General features: G+C 43.2%; 1 protein-coding gene across 1 annotated transcript in view; it reads right to left on the reverse strand.

The window, feature by feature from the left end:
* The window catches only part of RGS6 (regulator of G protein signaling 6), a 194,793-nt gene that overhangs the window by 32,208 nt on the left and 148,060 nt on the right, over positions 1–14,525 (reverse strand). The window contains 13 exon segments of the mRNA XM_033146508.1: positions 170–199; positions 201–271; positions 273–294; positions 1,382–1,491; position 4,026; positions 5,749–5,810; positions 6,321–6,419; positions 7,500–7,556; positions 7,558–7,575; positions 8,190–8,215; positions 8,218–8,270; positions 10,837–10,913; positions 12,480–12,544. Coding sequence (XP_033002399.1) covers positions 170–199; positions 201–271; positions 273–294; positions 1,382–1,491; position 4,026; positions 5,749–5,810; positions 6,321–6,419; positions 7,500–7,556; positions 7,558–7,575; positions 8,190–8,215; positions 8,218–8,270; positions 10,837–10,913; positions 12,480–12,544 — 691 coding nt within the window.

Here is a 14,525-nt window from a genome sequence, read left to right on the forward strand (position 1 = left end):
AGCCCTAGGCTCTGTGGTTTAACCCACAGCGCCACCCGCGTCCCTATAGCATTTCATACAGGAGTCCAATTCTCACATTCCTTGCTTTCAACACCAGTGAACTTTTCTGCTGAGCAAGTACTGCAACCTTTGGAGCACTAAATCTTTAGCATATCTGAAGGGTCTTTACCTGAGGTTTTCAGAACTGAATTCCGATTCAGAAACCGAAGAACTGGTCGCGCCCAACGGGATCTTTCAACACCTCATCTATACAGAAGCCCCATCTTTTGACCCCGGTGCTGAGAAGGCTCCTTGCTATTCAAAGGATACAAAGATAAGGATCAGCCAGGGTTTCTTTTTCGAGTCTCCCAACGTATATTTCTCCGTGACAGCTTAATTCAAAATACTCATCAGTGAGCTTGTAGTGATAATTTAAATTAAAGGGGGGACACACACACACACACACAACACATACTTTTGACTTTCAAAGAGTAGAGAAACCTGTATGTATGAAAACAGATGATTTGTTACCTTGTCAAAATGTCAGAAAAAGATAAGCTGGGTAGTACTCTGCTTGTGGATACAAAGCTGATATCAGAGAGAAACATTTGCTTATAATTTAAAGAAATCCCTACGTAGCCCAAGAGAGGAAAAGTCGACCTGCTATATTTGGGGTGAGTTATGATTTTCTAGGGCGGGAGGGGGGCATAATTTCCTAATCAGTATCTGTTTTATGTATTGAAAGGAGAATCTGAGAGTGATAAGTATGCAGCCGTATTCTTTTCCTCAGAAGGGTCTCTTACTTATCTCAGAAAATAAGAAATTAATGATATATTTAATGACAAGTTTGGGGGAGCCCACAAAATCCCTCTTGTGGGGTTGCATGCAGCCTGAGACAGAAAAATTAACTACCCTTATTTAAATTCAAATAATGACATCCATTGTAACAGATAGGGTACAATAAGGGACAAAGGAATCTATAAAGAGGAGGAGAAAGCAAATTAGGTACGAATATTAAATAATGTTAGATAACTGGGCAGGGACCCTACTTTGTAAATAAAACCATCGGTTCATAGATGGTGCTATATAATAATAATAATTGTTACAATATCAATTAGGATTTTGGGAGTCAGTTCAGGGAAGAGAGGAGCCAGCCAGCAGCTGTTCTCTGCAAGGCCTTGCCATCTCACCTCTCCCTCTGTTATAGGCTGGCGTCAATCCTTCATCTAAAGATATTGCAAACTGTGCAGCCAAAAGAGCTCTGCAATGTTTTATTTTTGAAAGTTTCACTTTTAAAAGTATGACTGCAGGTTGTAAACCGCTTTGAGATTTGCCCCCCCCCTATATAAAGCGGTATAGAAATGAATAATTAATAAGAAGTATGAAAAATATAATTTCTTACCTTGTTTCTAAGTCCCAAAATATAGCATCATCATTTATCCAGGGATTGGAAGGTTCAGCAGGAGTTAGAAAAGGGTCATAGTCAATGTACTGATCTGAATAGTAATTAAACTGCAACAAGAGAAAGAAAGAAAATGTACAGAGATGAGAGCTGTGTTGTATAACTTCATTAAATATTATAGCCATTTTTAAAAGTATATTAATCTGAAAAGTATTCATTATGTGCCCATGCCACTGCACAATGTCAGTAAAAAGGCTGGTTCCTATAGGATACATAGTCCTATGCCAAAGTGTTTGTCTTCCAATAATAGATGTTAAAAACCAAACAATGCTACCTTGTATTATCTAAGTTCACAGGAATGTAACTTGTTTCCATTCCTTAAAAAAAGAGAAGCGGGTTAGGCAGATGATTGTTGTTGATCAAAAACAAAGTAGCTAACCGATATAGTACAGCCGGACAAAAAGTAAGCCCCATTAATTCTATGGTACAGAGCTAAGCATTGATCTCAACAGAAAATGAACCGGTGCTTTGTCCAACAGATGTCAATGGGGGATGTTGAAAACTTAAGTTTTGTAGAGTTGTGCTCATTGTTTTCTAGTGTCCTGCTTAATATAATAATTGCATCAACAAGATAATATCATTTTAGTTTTTTCCACAAAGGCTCCATTCACCGTGCATACTTCGAGTTAGTTGCATTGCTTTCATTTGGTTTCCGTAAGGCAAGTCAACATTTTTGGCCAGATTATTGCTCAGAGGTGAATGTTGACGGGCACATAGCTGGGATTTGCAGCCAGTGGCGGAACAAGCCGATTGGGTGCCTGGGGCGGCTCGTGCGTTGCCCTCGCGCCCAGGGGTGGGGCCAGCTGCCCGCAGGACGGGGCCAGCCAGGCCAGGACGTTCCGCGGGGCCTTTGAGGAGTCTGCCTGCCGCCTACCACTCAGCCGCCGTACAGCTGAGGGGGAGGAAGCAGGCGGACCATTTGGGGCAGGAGAGACGTGTGGCTTGGGTGTGTGCAGGCCCCGTGGTGAGTGCCACTCGGCATTTTGTCACCCCTCAGTGGAGACACCCGGGGTGGAGCGCCCCCCATCGCACCCCCCTTCATCCGCCCGTTTGCAGCACCACATGAGAGCATTTACTAAAACACGTATGTTCACTGTTAACAGCGGAGGAGGAACCCTCTCTGGCACCCGGGGGCGGCACAGCCTGTACGGACTGCGCATGTGCGGCATCCTGCATGTGCCACCAGTCCGTACGGACATGCTGCACATGCGCACTCCGTACGGGCTGCCGCTCGCGCACTGCGGCTGACGGGCCTCCACTTGCACGGAGACCGTACGGATGCCCCGTATGACAGAGCGCAAGAGTGGCAGCCCATTGGATGCATGCCCTCGGACGCTCTACAGCTGTGGGGCAGCAGGGGCCATCTTGTCGCCCCTCACAGAGTGGCACCCAGGGCGCCCCGCCCCCTCCACCCCCCCTTCCTACGCCACTGACTGTTATGATGTGCATGGACTGCAGCTAAGACTAAGACTCAAGAATCAATTGTCACTAGGGAGAATAGTCTAGGTTCCAAACACTGGACACTTTAATTTTCTTACCCAGGCTATATTACTTGCCCCTGTGTGTGTGTGTGCTGTGTGTGTGTGTGTGGTTTTTTTTTAAATTAGAAATGGTGCAGCTGGAGGTGTGGAGCTCTTTTTCTCTTCAGCCTGTCACTGGAAGGTTGCTGTTATTTCACAAGACATTAGAATCACACCATTTCGTAACGAAATGCAGGTCCTACCAATAAAGCCTCGGGGGTCCTTCCCTGTCTTATCTTCCCTCCCTCCCTGTCTTATCTTATTCATTAATAATGTTTCATGACCACCACGGATCAGGAGTCGGAGGAAGGAAACCCTCCATTTTCACAGTAACTGAAGCATTGGGTGGGGCGGGGGGAGATCTTCTTTTTTTAAAAAATCAATTGGGGACTATAGTTTCTGAAATTCAAATGTTTCTAATGAAACTGCGAGCACCACAAGGAGTTAAAAATAATGTGGGTTGCAGTTCAAGCTGTTTACTTCAGAGCCATTTCATGGAATTTGATGAGCCTATTATCGAGTGGCTGTGTGCATCACACCGGGCAAATTGTAAAGTCAGCCTTGGTTTTGCAGTGACATGAAAAGTAAGGATGAAAGGAAGGAAGAAAAACTGGATCCACTGAATATTTTAGGCATGTTCTGCAGCTGAACATTGCAGGCACTTGGCTCAGTGGTTGGTGCAATGCCACACTGGCAGATCTGGGAGCATGCAGGTCTGGGAAAGTCACCATCTACTTTCCCTGTGACCGCGCAAGGAATTTTTTTCCTTCTTCTCCCGTGTGAAAAAACTTCCTCTGATGCTCCCCAGCCCTGCTGAATGATAAATATTCTCTTTCTGCACTAAATAGGAGTGCTGTTTAATCTTTTGGCTTCCTCACTTTTTTTGCTATTACATGCAGTTCTAAATTTTATGATTTTATATATTTTTTACTCGTAGCCTCTGGAAAGACCAATAGAAAAGCTGTTTAAAATGGCATTTGCTCCCAATCCCTAATAGCTATTTGAATTCAGGGCACACACACTCATAAATTGTGCAACTAGGACAGTATTCTGATTTGCTGGACGCTGCAACGTGCCCATCTTTGTCTCCTTCTAACCAAAGTTCCTTTACTGCTAGTGCAAAATTTGTTTTGGAGACTTCTAGGAGGGAAAATAGTCTTGGGAATTAATGCTGCACAGACAAAAGAGAAAAGAAGCCCTCATGCGTTATGATCTGCTAATCTGCCACATTCCCGGTGGAAACAATAAGCTATTTAACTGGGATTCAGTCTGAAAGGCTACCGTACCAACAACAATTCCATCGTAATCAACAAGTCTGGCCATGCTGAGCTCAGCATTTTATCCCAACTTTAAGGTCAAAGGATCTTGTTTGCGGTTGGCTGTTAAAACTACTTCATCCTAATTCACCCTTGTGGGCCTCTGACATGTAACAATAAATGATGCTTTAAGTTATGTACACAAGCCCACAGAAGCCTTGTGCTCACATGCTCTCCCTTTCCTCCTCTGGTGCAGCTGGAAAAGAGGAGATTGGAAGCTGCCACTTATTTTAAAGTAACCAGAGTCATCCTGGGCTCCCTTGAGAGGAAGAGCAGGATATAAATTTCATCAAGTAATAAACTGGAGGGAAATTTAGTTAGTTTAAATGTAATATTTACTTACTTACTTACTTAATTCTCAGGAGAAAGTACACCCCATGATGCAGTTCAATGTTTCTGCTTAACAGAGTCACACAGCTGTTAAGTGGGAGGGTGTGATCCTGTGCAGTGCCAGCAAACAGCGGCGGAGCATATGCCCCTCCCAAGGGGGTGGGGTGGCGCGCTTCCAAGGGGGGCGGCGCGGAGGGCACCCTCCCAGGTGCGGGATAGCCGCTTGGGTGCCCAGAGCAATGCGTGCGTCCTGCAGATGGGGGCGGAGCGAGCCACCCATGGTGGACATTCGGCGCGCTGCCCGCCCGCGACTCCCAAGCCTCCTCCAAGCGGGGAAGGGGAAATGCTGCTAGCAAAGCGGTGCAGCTCCCCCCCTTACCCCGACGGCTCAGGGCAGGGCTTGGGAGTCGTGGGTGGGCGGCACGCCAAATGTCACCCCCAGTGAGTGCACCTGGGGCGGACCGCCCACCGCCCCCTTCGTCCGCCCCTGCCAGCAACTGCTACTTCATGAGCGGCTTCCCTTAGTGGGAAGATCTGATCCTGCATGGTGCTGATGCCCCTCCCTGGCCCGCCCCTCGCCTCCGCCCGCAGCCCAAGTGGGAAGGAAGCAAAGCACTGAGCGGGTGAGTGAGCAAGCCACGGAGCAAGGCTTTTTACCAGGCGGTGGGGCAATGGCACCCCCCACCTCCCAAGCCTACAGCAAGCCTGGGGAAAGGGGGAGAGCTTTGCCGGCGGCCCAGACGGGCCGTCATGGCCATCGCTCACTGTAGGCTTGGGCATCACGGGGGCACGCGCGCCAAGTGTCACCCCCCCAGGGTAGCACCTGGGATAGCTAGTCCCCACCGCACCGCCTTGCTCCACCCCTGGGCACCGGGGCTTACTGTTAATTCACATTAAAGCAGAGTTTGCTGGTTTGGATGTAATGGGGAGCTCTGTCTCAATACAAATCAGGATCTTCATGCCAAACGTAGGCATAAAGCAGGAGCAAGGGAGGGCAGCGGTCAAGGGAGAAATGCCCAGCTCAGGTGCTCATTCCTGGATCCGCCATTGTCTTGAATCATTTGAGAGGGGGAAGCAGAACAGACAGCAGAGAACCATTACAACAACAACGATTATAACATATGTAAATGGGGAGTCTTACCTTTCTGCTACTTTAGACATTTTTAAACAGTGTCTGTCTATCTGCACGTTCAGAAATGTTATCTGGTGGGAGGAAAATAAAACTCCTCTTAATGCTTCAAATGATTTACACTGTAATATACTTAAAGATGCTGACTCCCAACCCAAACCTTCCTGTCTATTCTGGTCAGCATCTGGAGGACCTGGTAAACCCAGACTTCTCCATTTGCTGAGCTGTCAATGGCCATACATGACATGAATGGAGAAGTGCAATGGTCCAAGAAGGAACAAGTTGGTTATATGAATGCAAGTGTCTGTGAAATAAACTGTCTTGCTTTCAAAGAAATGTGTTTAGCATCAGGGGGTCCCTGGTAGCGTACAGCAAACTACAACAGTACAAGAGAAATAATTATAACTTTAAAAATTGGCAGATTACGACGTACTCTAAACACAAGTGTTTTCTTTTGGGGGAGAGGCAAGTTTCCAATTTCATATTTACTCAATATTTTGTCCTATTTATAGTAACATGGAAAGAGAAAAAGGGGTGGAATATCTTCAAAAGGAACGTGAGAAGTCACAGAGAAGATTCCTTACTTGCTTCCGGACATCATCTTTTGTTGTTTTCCGAGCTGGTTGGGAGGGCATATGTACAGGACTTTGGGACTGACTGTCTTCTGTAACTCCATATACTGACTGCAATCAACAGGTGAGAAACAGTATGGTAAGCAAAAACAAAAACAAAGCGGATTATGATTTTAAACATTAGAGTTGTTAATGTGTTTTTAGGACAATTATACCTTCATCCCTTTTCCTCTTTCTTTCCTTCCTTCCCTCCCCTTCCATCCATTGGTTGTCATTTCTATTTGTAAATATTTAGACAGTAAATATCTCTGAGTATGACCCTATCTTTTCTCCCCCCCCCAATTATTATGTTATTTCAGCTTTATTAAATCTCAGGTGCTTCTGACTACAACTCCCATCATCTCTGACCATCGGCTACATTGGCTGGGGCTAATGGGGTGGATAGTCCAAAAGAAACAGAGGCCAACATATTGGGGAAGGTTGTCTTATTATGCTGTAAAGCACCATATACATCGGCAACCCTATTATAATGCTAAGCCATAAACAGCTTAGGCCCAATATCTGGAAAGACCACTTCCATCCTACAGACTCTCTTGGGTGTTAACGTCACCACCATCCTCAGAAGTGTGGGTGTAATGTCAGCCTGAGAGTGGCTTTTCTAAATTTAGGTATCCCCTAAAGTGGAGAACTTCCTCCACACAGAGCGCGTCTAGCATTCATTGTACAGCTTTGTCATATCCTGAAAACACACCTCTTGACATACATTTGTCATTTAAGGTGTTTTTGGGCACCAACCTCTTCTGTTTCTTTAATCTATACTATGCAGCTTTAGCCTAGAAAGGCTTTATTTGTTTTATGGTTGCATATAAACTGTTTTAATTCTTTTACTTTTTTAAAAAAATACATGATATTGCTCTGAGCCACCTCGGGACCTTACAATGAAGGTAGAAACCTGATAAATAAATACAAAGAAGTAATCGGTCCACATGTTTTGTTGTATGATTCTTTACAACCGGTACACACAATTATCTACCTCAATGAAACTGAAAAGCAACTTGTATGTATGGATCTCTGGCATGGCCATGTGCTTCCTGCTATATACCAAAACATCCTATGAAACTCTGGTATTCTTATTGTAAAGGTATGGCTAATTTAACGTTAACTTTTTTGAGGCGGGGGGAGGAATCTTGCCTTTTTGACCCTCTGTGGATTTTTCATACGCCGACACTTTCTGATGTCCATCTCCGTTTGTGTTCACGCAGCCCGGCTGAAAAACACACATTTTGCGTTTAATTTTCATACTGTCACTGCTTTCTAAAAACCAGTAATTTCAAACCATGATCCACACAGCCGAAATTGCTGTCCTTTAACTAAAGTGCTGTAGTAAAAACAGGAGCTGTTCTAATGCAGGGACAGGGAACCTGTTGCCCTCCATATATTGCTGAAACTTTCAACAGCCCTAGGAAGCATGATGAGTGATCAGGCGCAATATGAGCTGCAGTCCAACAACTTCTGGAGGGCCAAAAGTTCCTAATCTCTGCTTTTAAAGTCTCAAAGGCCACTATGAGGTACAATCCAGGACGAATTAGCTGCAACTGAATTCGATTTCATACATTGCCAGTGGCACTGCTTTGTGTGGTTGAAATGCTTATGCCTCCCCACTCTTCCCAGTGGGAAGATCCATGCTCCACTGATGCAAACAGTAGAGCTTTGAAGGGGCTTTAAATAATAATCTACAGAATTGTGCAAATTCTTCCATACTATGGGAAATAGGATAAAATAAAGAAAACATGCAAGCTCATGTGATATCTATGTGTGAAAACAAAACAGAACATGTCACCGGATCATTGTGTGCAGCAGCAACAAATAATTTAACCTTACCACTGGCCTATGGACATCCCAGAAGCCCTTTCTTGACTATCCAAAATTTTCCTTTCCGTTTTATCCTTTTTCCTGTCAATTCTAAAACAAACCACAAGAAAATCACACAAAAGTTTGATTGGGGTTTATATGAGAATGTAGATTAACTTTTAGTGTGGTGTTTGACTGATTGGTTTTTAGGGGTCTATCTATTGAATAACTTTCGGAACATTACAAACACAATTGCTACATAGAAAAGCAAAGGCAGAATACAAATGCAATGTAATACTTAAGCAGCCACAACAGCTCATAAAATCCCCCGCAAGGACAATCCCACAATGAAATCAGACCACAATTTCACCAGTTGGAGTGAATTGATGGGGAACCTCTGGCTCTCCAGATGTTGTTGGGACTCCCAACGCCCACCAGCCCTAGCCAGCATAGTCAATGGTTAGGGTTTAGCTTTCAAACAGACCTGGACTGGACAGCTATTCAAAGAAAGGACCTCAAATAGAGGACTGTCCTCTGTAAAGTGGGACACATGGCCACCACTGGCTGGGCTCCATTACACTGTGTTTGTTATTCAAATGCAGCCCAGTTATGAACTAAGCTTTTATGCCCCCCCCCCCATGTGACAACAGCCAGAAGGGAAATACATAGTAAGTAATGACATGGTGGGCACAACTGTTAAACCTAAGTACTTAATATTAGGCACATAAATCTAACAGTCTTAGCAGCAAGAGTTTAATGAGTGAGCATCCCACACTTATTGCTGCGGTTGACACTGACTAATGTGGCTCATTTAATGTTGCCTGCGGCTTTGGGAATCCCCACGGATGGGGGTAGAAGCCTCTGTCATAGCAGAGAGGCCTTCAAATGAAGGTGACCAGGGACAGGCAAAACAAACACCCTCTAGCCCAGTTTCACTGCTCAGATATGTAGGGATGGCAAAAAAGTGAAGAGAATCAGAGGAGGCAACAGTCAAATGAAGTTTTAAAATATTTCCCGTATTAATAAGATAATTCGCAGCAAGTGACAAAAGTAGACTAATTATGATTAGCCTCAAAAGTTCTTCACACCACACTGGGACTATAAGGTTTAATTGGGAGATTAAGCAATTGACAGGGAAGATTCACACTTACCTGGGAGTCTCATGGAACAACAGGACTTACTTCTGAGAAGACATGCACAAGGTTGTGCTGTAAGACTTCAGTGGATTAACTGGCGGAGCCCAATTTTAACTGGCAAGAATGGAGGTTAAGGGTAAACATTTATTTGGGGCTTATGGGTGGTTGTGTGTGTGTGCTGTTTTTGTTCTGATGCAATAGGAAATGGAAAAAAGATGGTGCTATAATACAGACTGTGTGTTTTAATCTGTTTTTAGTTTGCTGCAAAATTTGTGGGTTTTTTTTTAATGTTTTAAGCCAGAGGTCTCCAAACTAAGGCCCGCGGCCGGACAAGGCCCAAGGGTCTGATTTATCCAGCTCATGGCACCCGCTGCCCACTCTTACTGGTGTGGCACGGTGCGGTGCGGTGCGGCTGCCCACTTCTGGGTTGGAGGAGCACCGGAAATAGCTTGTGCACATGCACAAGCGTTATTTCCGGTGCACATCCAGGACGGAGGAGGCCCGTGCACATGCACACAAGCTATTTCCGGTGCTCCTCTGACTCAGAAGTGCGCCGGAAATAGTGTGTGCACACGCGTATGGGCGCGCGCTCCCCCGCCCTCTGGCCCACCGCGCGATCGGCGCTTGAGACACCAGCCCGAGGTGCGGTAAGTTTGCTGACCCCTGTTTTAAGCAGTTGCTCTTAACCAGTAATGATATCTTCTTTGTTCTCTTTTTAGGTTTTTCACAACCAAGCATAAATTTAATGAAATAAATAAATTCCCTCCATCGAGGTGTGATCATTTTTGTCAACCAAATTGTAAGTTGACATGTTTATTGCAGAAGGCATCATTTTTTTTCTTTTTTGGGAGGGGGGAAGGAGCTTCATCTTCAGATAATTAATACATTATGGTTTTGAGAATATGCAAAATCACTGAAATGATTCAATTGGTTCAAAGCAGGGGATGGCTCAATAGTCAACCATTTACAATGACAATTAGGGCTAATGCAAGCATTCCCATCTGCCCTTTCCATGTACAGGGTGATATCCAATGAGGGTCCCACCAGAAACAATTGATGCACATATGTGTGTATGCACGCACTTGAGGGACTGCAGAGGAAGGAGATGTCCCATTGAACAAGTGGAAATCTGCTTGTGTGACACTGGGTATCACCCATAGATAATATGGGTGATGTTTATGTTTGTTTTATTAAATTTATATACTGCCCTTCATCCAAAGACAGCATTTTTAGGGAGCGGGAGGGGTGACTAGGCAACCATATGAAGACAGTTTACCACATAGTTGTGCCAAGAATCGCCATGCCAGAGCTGCACATGTCTGGTGGCTGATGCCATCAATGGAGAGGTTCTCCTTGTGAATGGAGCCAGCTATGCGGTGAAGGAATGTTAACTGTTCAGGTCCTGAATGGAATGCAGCATCTTTCAGTTCCCTCCGCTTTGCAGAGGGGAAGGGAACGCGCCCTTGAAACCTAAGCTTTAAGAAGGAATGGTTAGCCTTAACGCATTCTCTCCCCGGAAGATTCGTTCACTTGGTACCTACTTCACTTGAGCTTCAGCTTGCATAAAGATGAATTCCCACTTTCTTGCAAAAGCTCTCTGAAGTCTTGCCAAGTTCTCCTAAACGAGAGAGGAAGATGAGGCAAGCCACCAATTATACCAACCTCTCATTATAACGCCAGTCACGTATATCTGCAAAGCCGGACAGTCACAAAGCAATGGCGGTGGCAGTTGAAATGACAAGAATGGAAATTGCATTGGGCATAAAGGAGTAAGAACAGAACACGATACCTTGAGTTGTAGCAGGGCATGAAACCACCTTTCTTGTATTACTGGTGTGCACCCCCCCCTTTGTTTCATGTACCCCAGTATTTTGGGAATTATTTAGCCGCTGTCTGTTCGCTTAGCATAAGATGAGTCCCATGGTCTTGATGTCAGTGTGGCATTTGTAGAGAGCCAGCATTTTTAGAGACCCATTGACTTAAATGGGAGCGTTACAAGTATCTTCTTGACATTTCAATCAAGCCAGTAGGACTTGAAAACACTCAATTTTAGCTCAATTCTTTCCATATAATGTATCCATTATGTGTATTTTTTTCTCTCCCCCCCCCCCCCCGCCCAATGGAAATTTCCACTATGGAAATGCCACAATGGGAATCTCGTTTAATAAGTTCACTATCTAAAATGACACATTGACTTGTATAGGAAAGCATCATTGGCCTTGCCAACACAGTGGACTAAATATTAAAGCCCAGCCATTTTAAGAGAGAAATCCACCATGAGCCAGAATATGCAGACAACACGCCTTGCCTAAAAAAAATTAAAACAGATAGATACAAACTCACATATAGACATAAGAATGGGGAAAGTAGGTATAAGCAAAGGAAAAACAGATAGCAGTAAAAAAAAAAAAATTACAAAAACCTCCAAAACATCTGCAGTAATATATCCAATGGTTTGTTTGCAACCACAGAAACAAAATCACCTCTTTAAAAAATGGAGTCCCTAGTTTTAACAAGAGCTTCTGTTAAAGCCATACAGCACTCTTATCTTTAATTAACCGGGCAAGTGTTGATGTGGTTGCTCATCACATAAGCTATGGGCTTGAAGAAAATGAAAGATGATCTAATCGTTTGGCCTTGTCTGATAATTATTGCTCTCCATAGGCCCCAGAATACTGCATTTTGGTGCCATGCCTTCTCTGCATGTATACCAGAGCGTGACTGGTGGCTCTGAGTAAACCCTTTGTGATTCATAAAGAAGCTTTATAACCCGCACAATTGATAGTAAGCAAAGATTTGCAACTGAATTTATAAATAATGAAGTTGGAAATGTGTGGGAGTAAAACCCTGTAAAGAGTGATAATATAGCGTATAATTTTTTTTTAATATACCATGGTTGGTGGTTAGAGTCAATTGGCAGTTCTGCCTGGGTTGCAGGGATGGGATGTGTATCTGTTTTAGCAAGCCAGAGGAAGCACCGGCTTGTGCAGGAATAAACATCCATTGTGGTTAACAAGCATCCAAAAAGTGAAAGAGCATGAATTTCTCGACATTTTTAAGAGTTTCCAAATAGAAGCAACGATTAGAAAGCACAGATCCCACCTTCAAGTTTGTTGTACGAAGAAAAGAGAGTTGTTTTAGAGGACAACATTACACTTTGTAACTGTAAAATCAGTATACCTACGGCTTCATAATCCGCCAGCTCCAGCCTTGCTTTGTTCTGCATGGTCCTCTTGCAAAGATAGATGGCTATGGAGAAAAAGAAAACAAAATGTCACCATTAAGGCAAGGGCAGTTGCCACAGGAAAAAAAAAAAAAACTAGCCACAGGTGTGGAACAACTCCCATAACTGCAAAATCACATTTTTTCAGATGCCAGAATCACCAAAAAATAAAAATAAAGAATAAAATAAAATCATTTCTGGGTACCCAGAAATTCTGAGCATGTCTGTAGAATTGTTATGTGTATCATACAAATACTGCCCTGAGCTACTTCAAGATGAAAGGTAGGATTCAAATGGAATAAATAATAATAAAATAAATCTTAGCAAAATGTAAGCATGGATAACATGGGAGAAGAATTTTGACTGTGAGTGCTAGTCTTTCGAGATGGTTCCATGTGCATGCTCTATGCGCTATGATGTATTTCCCTTAAAAAATGTGCCCATGGTTAAAATGGCAGCCCCAAGAGTCATCTGGTCCAACAGCCTGCAATGCAAATGCGAAAATAACAGAAAGACAATCACGGGATGCAAATAACAAAGGGAAAAAAGTATCAAATACTCAGCAGTGACTAATCCCTAAAATGAGGGAAAGGTATAATAATATAGTAAAAAGATAAGGAAATAACTCAAACTTAACTGAAAAATGGGGTGAGGCTCCCCAAACAACTTGGTGAAATTAGACAAATATATATATATTATTCAAATGAAAACCCTCAAAACTGAAACCCTAAACTGAAACCCTAACGAGCTGCCGGCTCTTCCTCGTTTCACTGGATACTCCGTCAGTTTCCTAAGAGGGAAATTAGAAAGTTTCAGTTTTGAGGGTTTTCATTTCAATAGTATATATATTTTTGCAATGCAAATGCAGCAATGCATTGGGTTACTGACTGGATGGATTTTGCCAGTTGTAAGGGAACAGAAATTGCCATCTCTTAAGCATGAAGCACCTGCTTAAATATCCGCCACTGAAATAAAATGGACTCAAAACTACTTAGACAGCCGCACAATGGACTCAATACCTAAAGAAAGAGAAGGATTGTTGGTTATACATCTTTTTTTCTTATTGACTTGTTGGAGTTATTAACAGTTAAATAAGAGATTAAATGTGATTACCATTATATGACTTCCACAGCGATAGCAACTCTGCTTCCAACTGTAACTACAAATCGTACAATTGTATTTATTAAAAATTGTGCAGTGAAAGGGAGGAAAGGGTTTTTGTTTGTTTGTTTTGTGTGGTCATAAATTGCTTCTGGTCAACCTGTAAAAAAAAAAAAGCACTGCCCAAAGCCCTTGTTTTATGAGCACGGGTATATTCATTTCCTTTGCCAGTGCCCCGGTTGAATGAAAAAATTGATTTTATCATTTCAGCGTGAGAGGAGTATGGCTGTAGAAGAGACAGCAATAACGCATAGAGACAGCTAAAGATAACAATGCTGACATATTCCTTTTATGCATCAGTACTCAAGCTGTTCAGACATTTAATAGAGAATTCTGTGGTTTATTAGCTCATAAACCACTGTTATTTCTTTCCCAACGCCAGACACCAGCCACTAATATAAACTTATCGCTCTTCTTTTTTTACGCTATACATCAATGCAATGCCATTTTCATTTACTGCTGTTAAGGGATTTCTAATTTTGGTTAGAGAACAGTTTATTGATCAGCCAGACTATATATTAGTGTCCAGGCTCTATCATCATTTATTGCGCAGGGCACCAAATTCATCCACAGATCACAGCCTGACCTTCGTACAAAAACCATACTAATGATGCTAGATGGCAACAACCTTAAGGCATTTTACAGTGCAATCATTTTATACACAGGGAGTGCACTCATACCTACAGCTGTAGATTGACACGGAACAAAGTCCCATCTTAATTTCCATATTAACTTAATCTCTGCTCTGTTCTGTACGCAGTTTTGTATACGGCTTGGCACTGTTGAAATTACTCTTAATGCCCGCCCATTGGACCTTTTCACACAACAATTAATATCACCATGGCC

The sequence above is a fragment of the Lacerta agilis genome, chromosome 1, assembly GCF_009819535.1.
Source record: "Lacerta agilis isolate rLacAgi1 chromosome 1, rLacAgi1.pri, whole genome shotgun sequence".
Taxonomy (NCBI): domain Eukaryota; kingdom Metazoa; phylum Chordata; class Lepidosauria; order Squamata; family Lacertidae; genus Lacerta; species Lacerta agilis.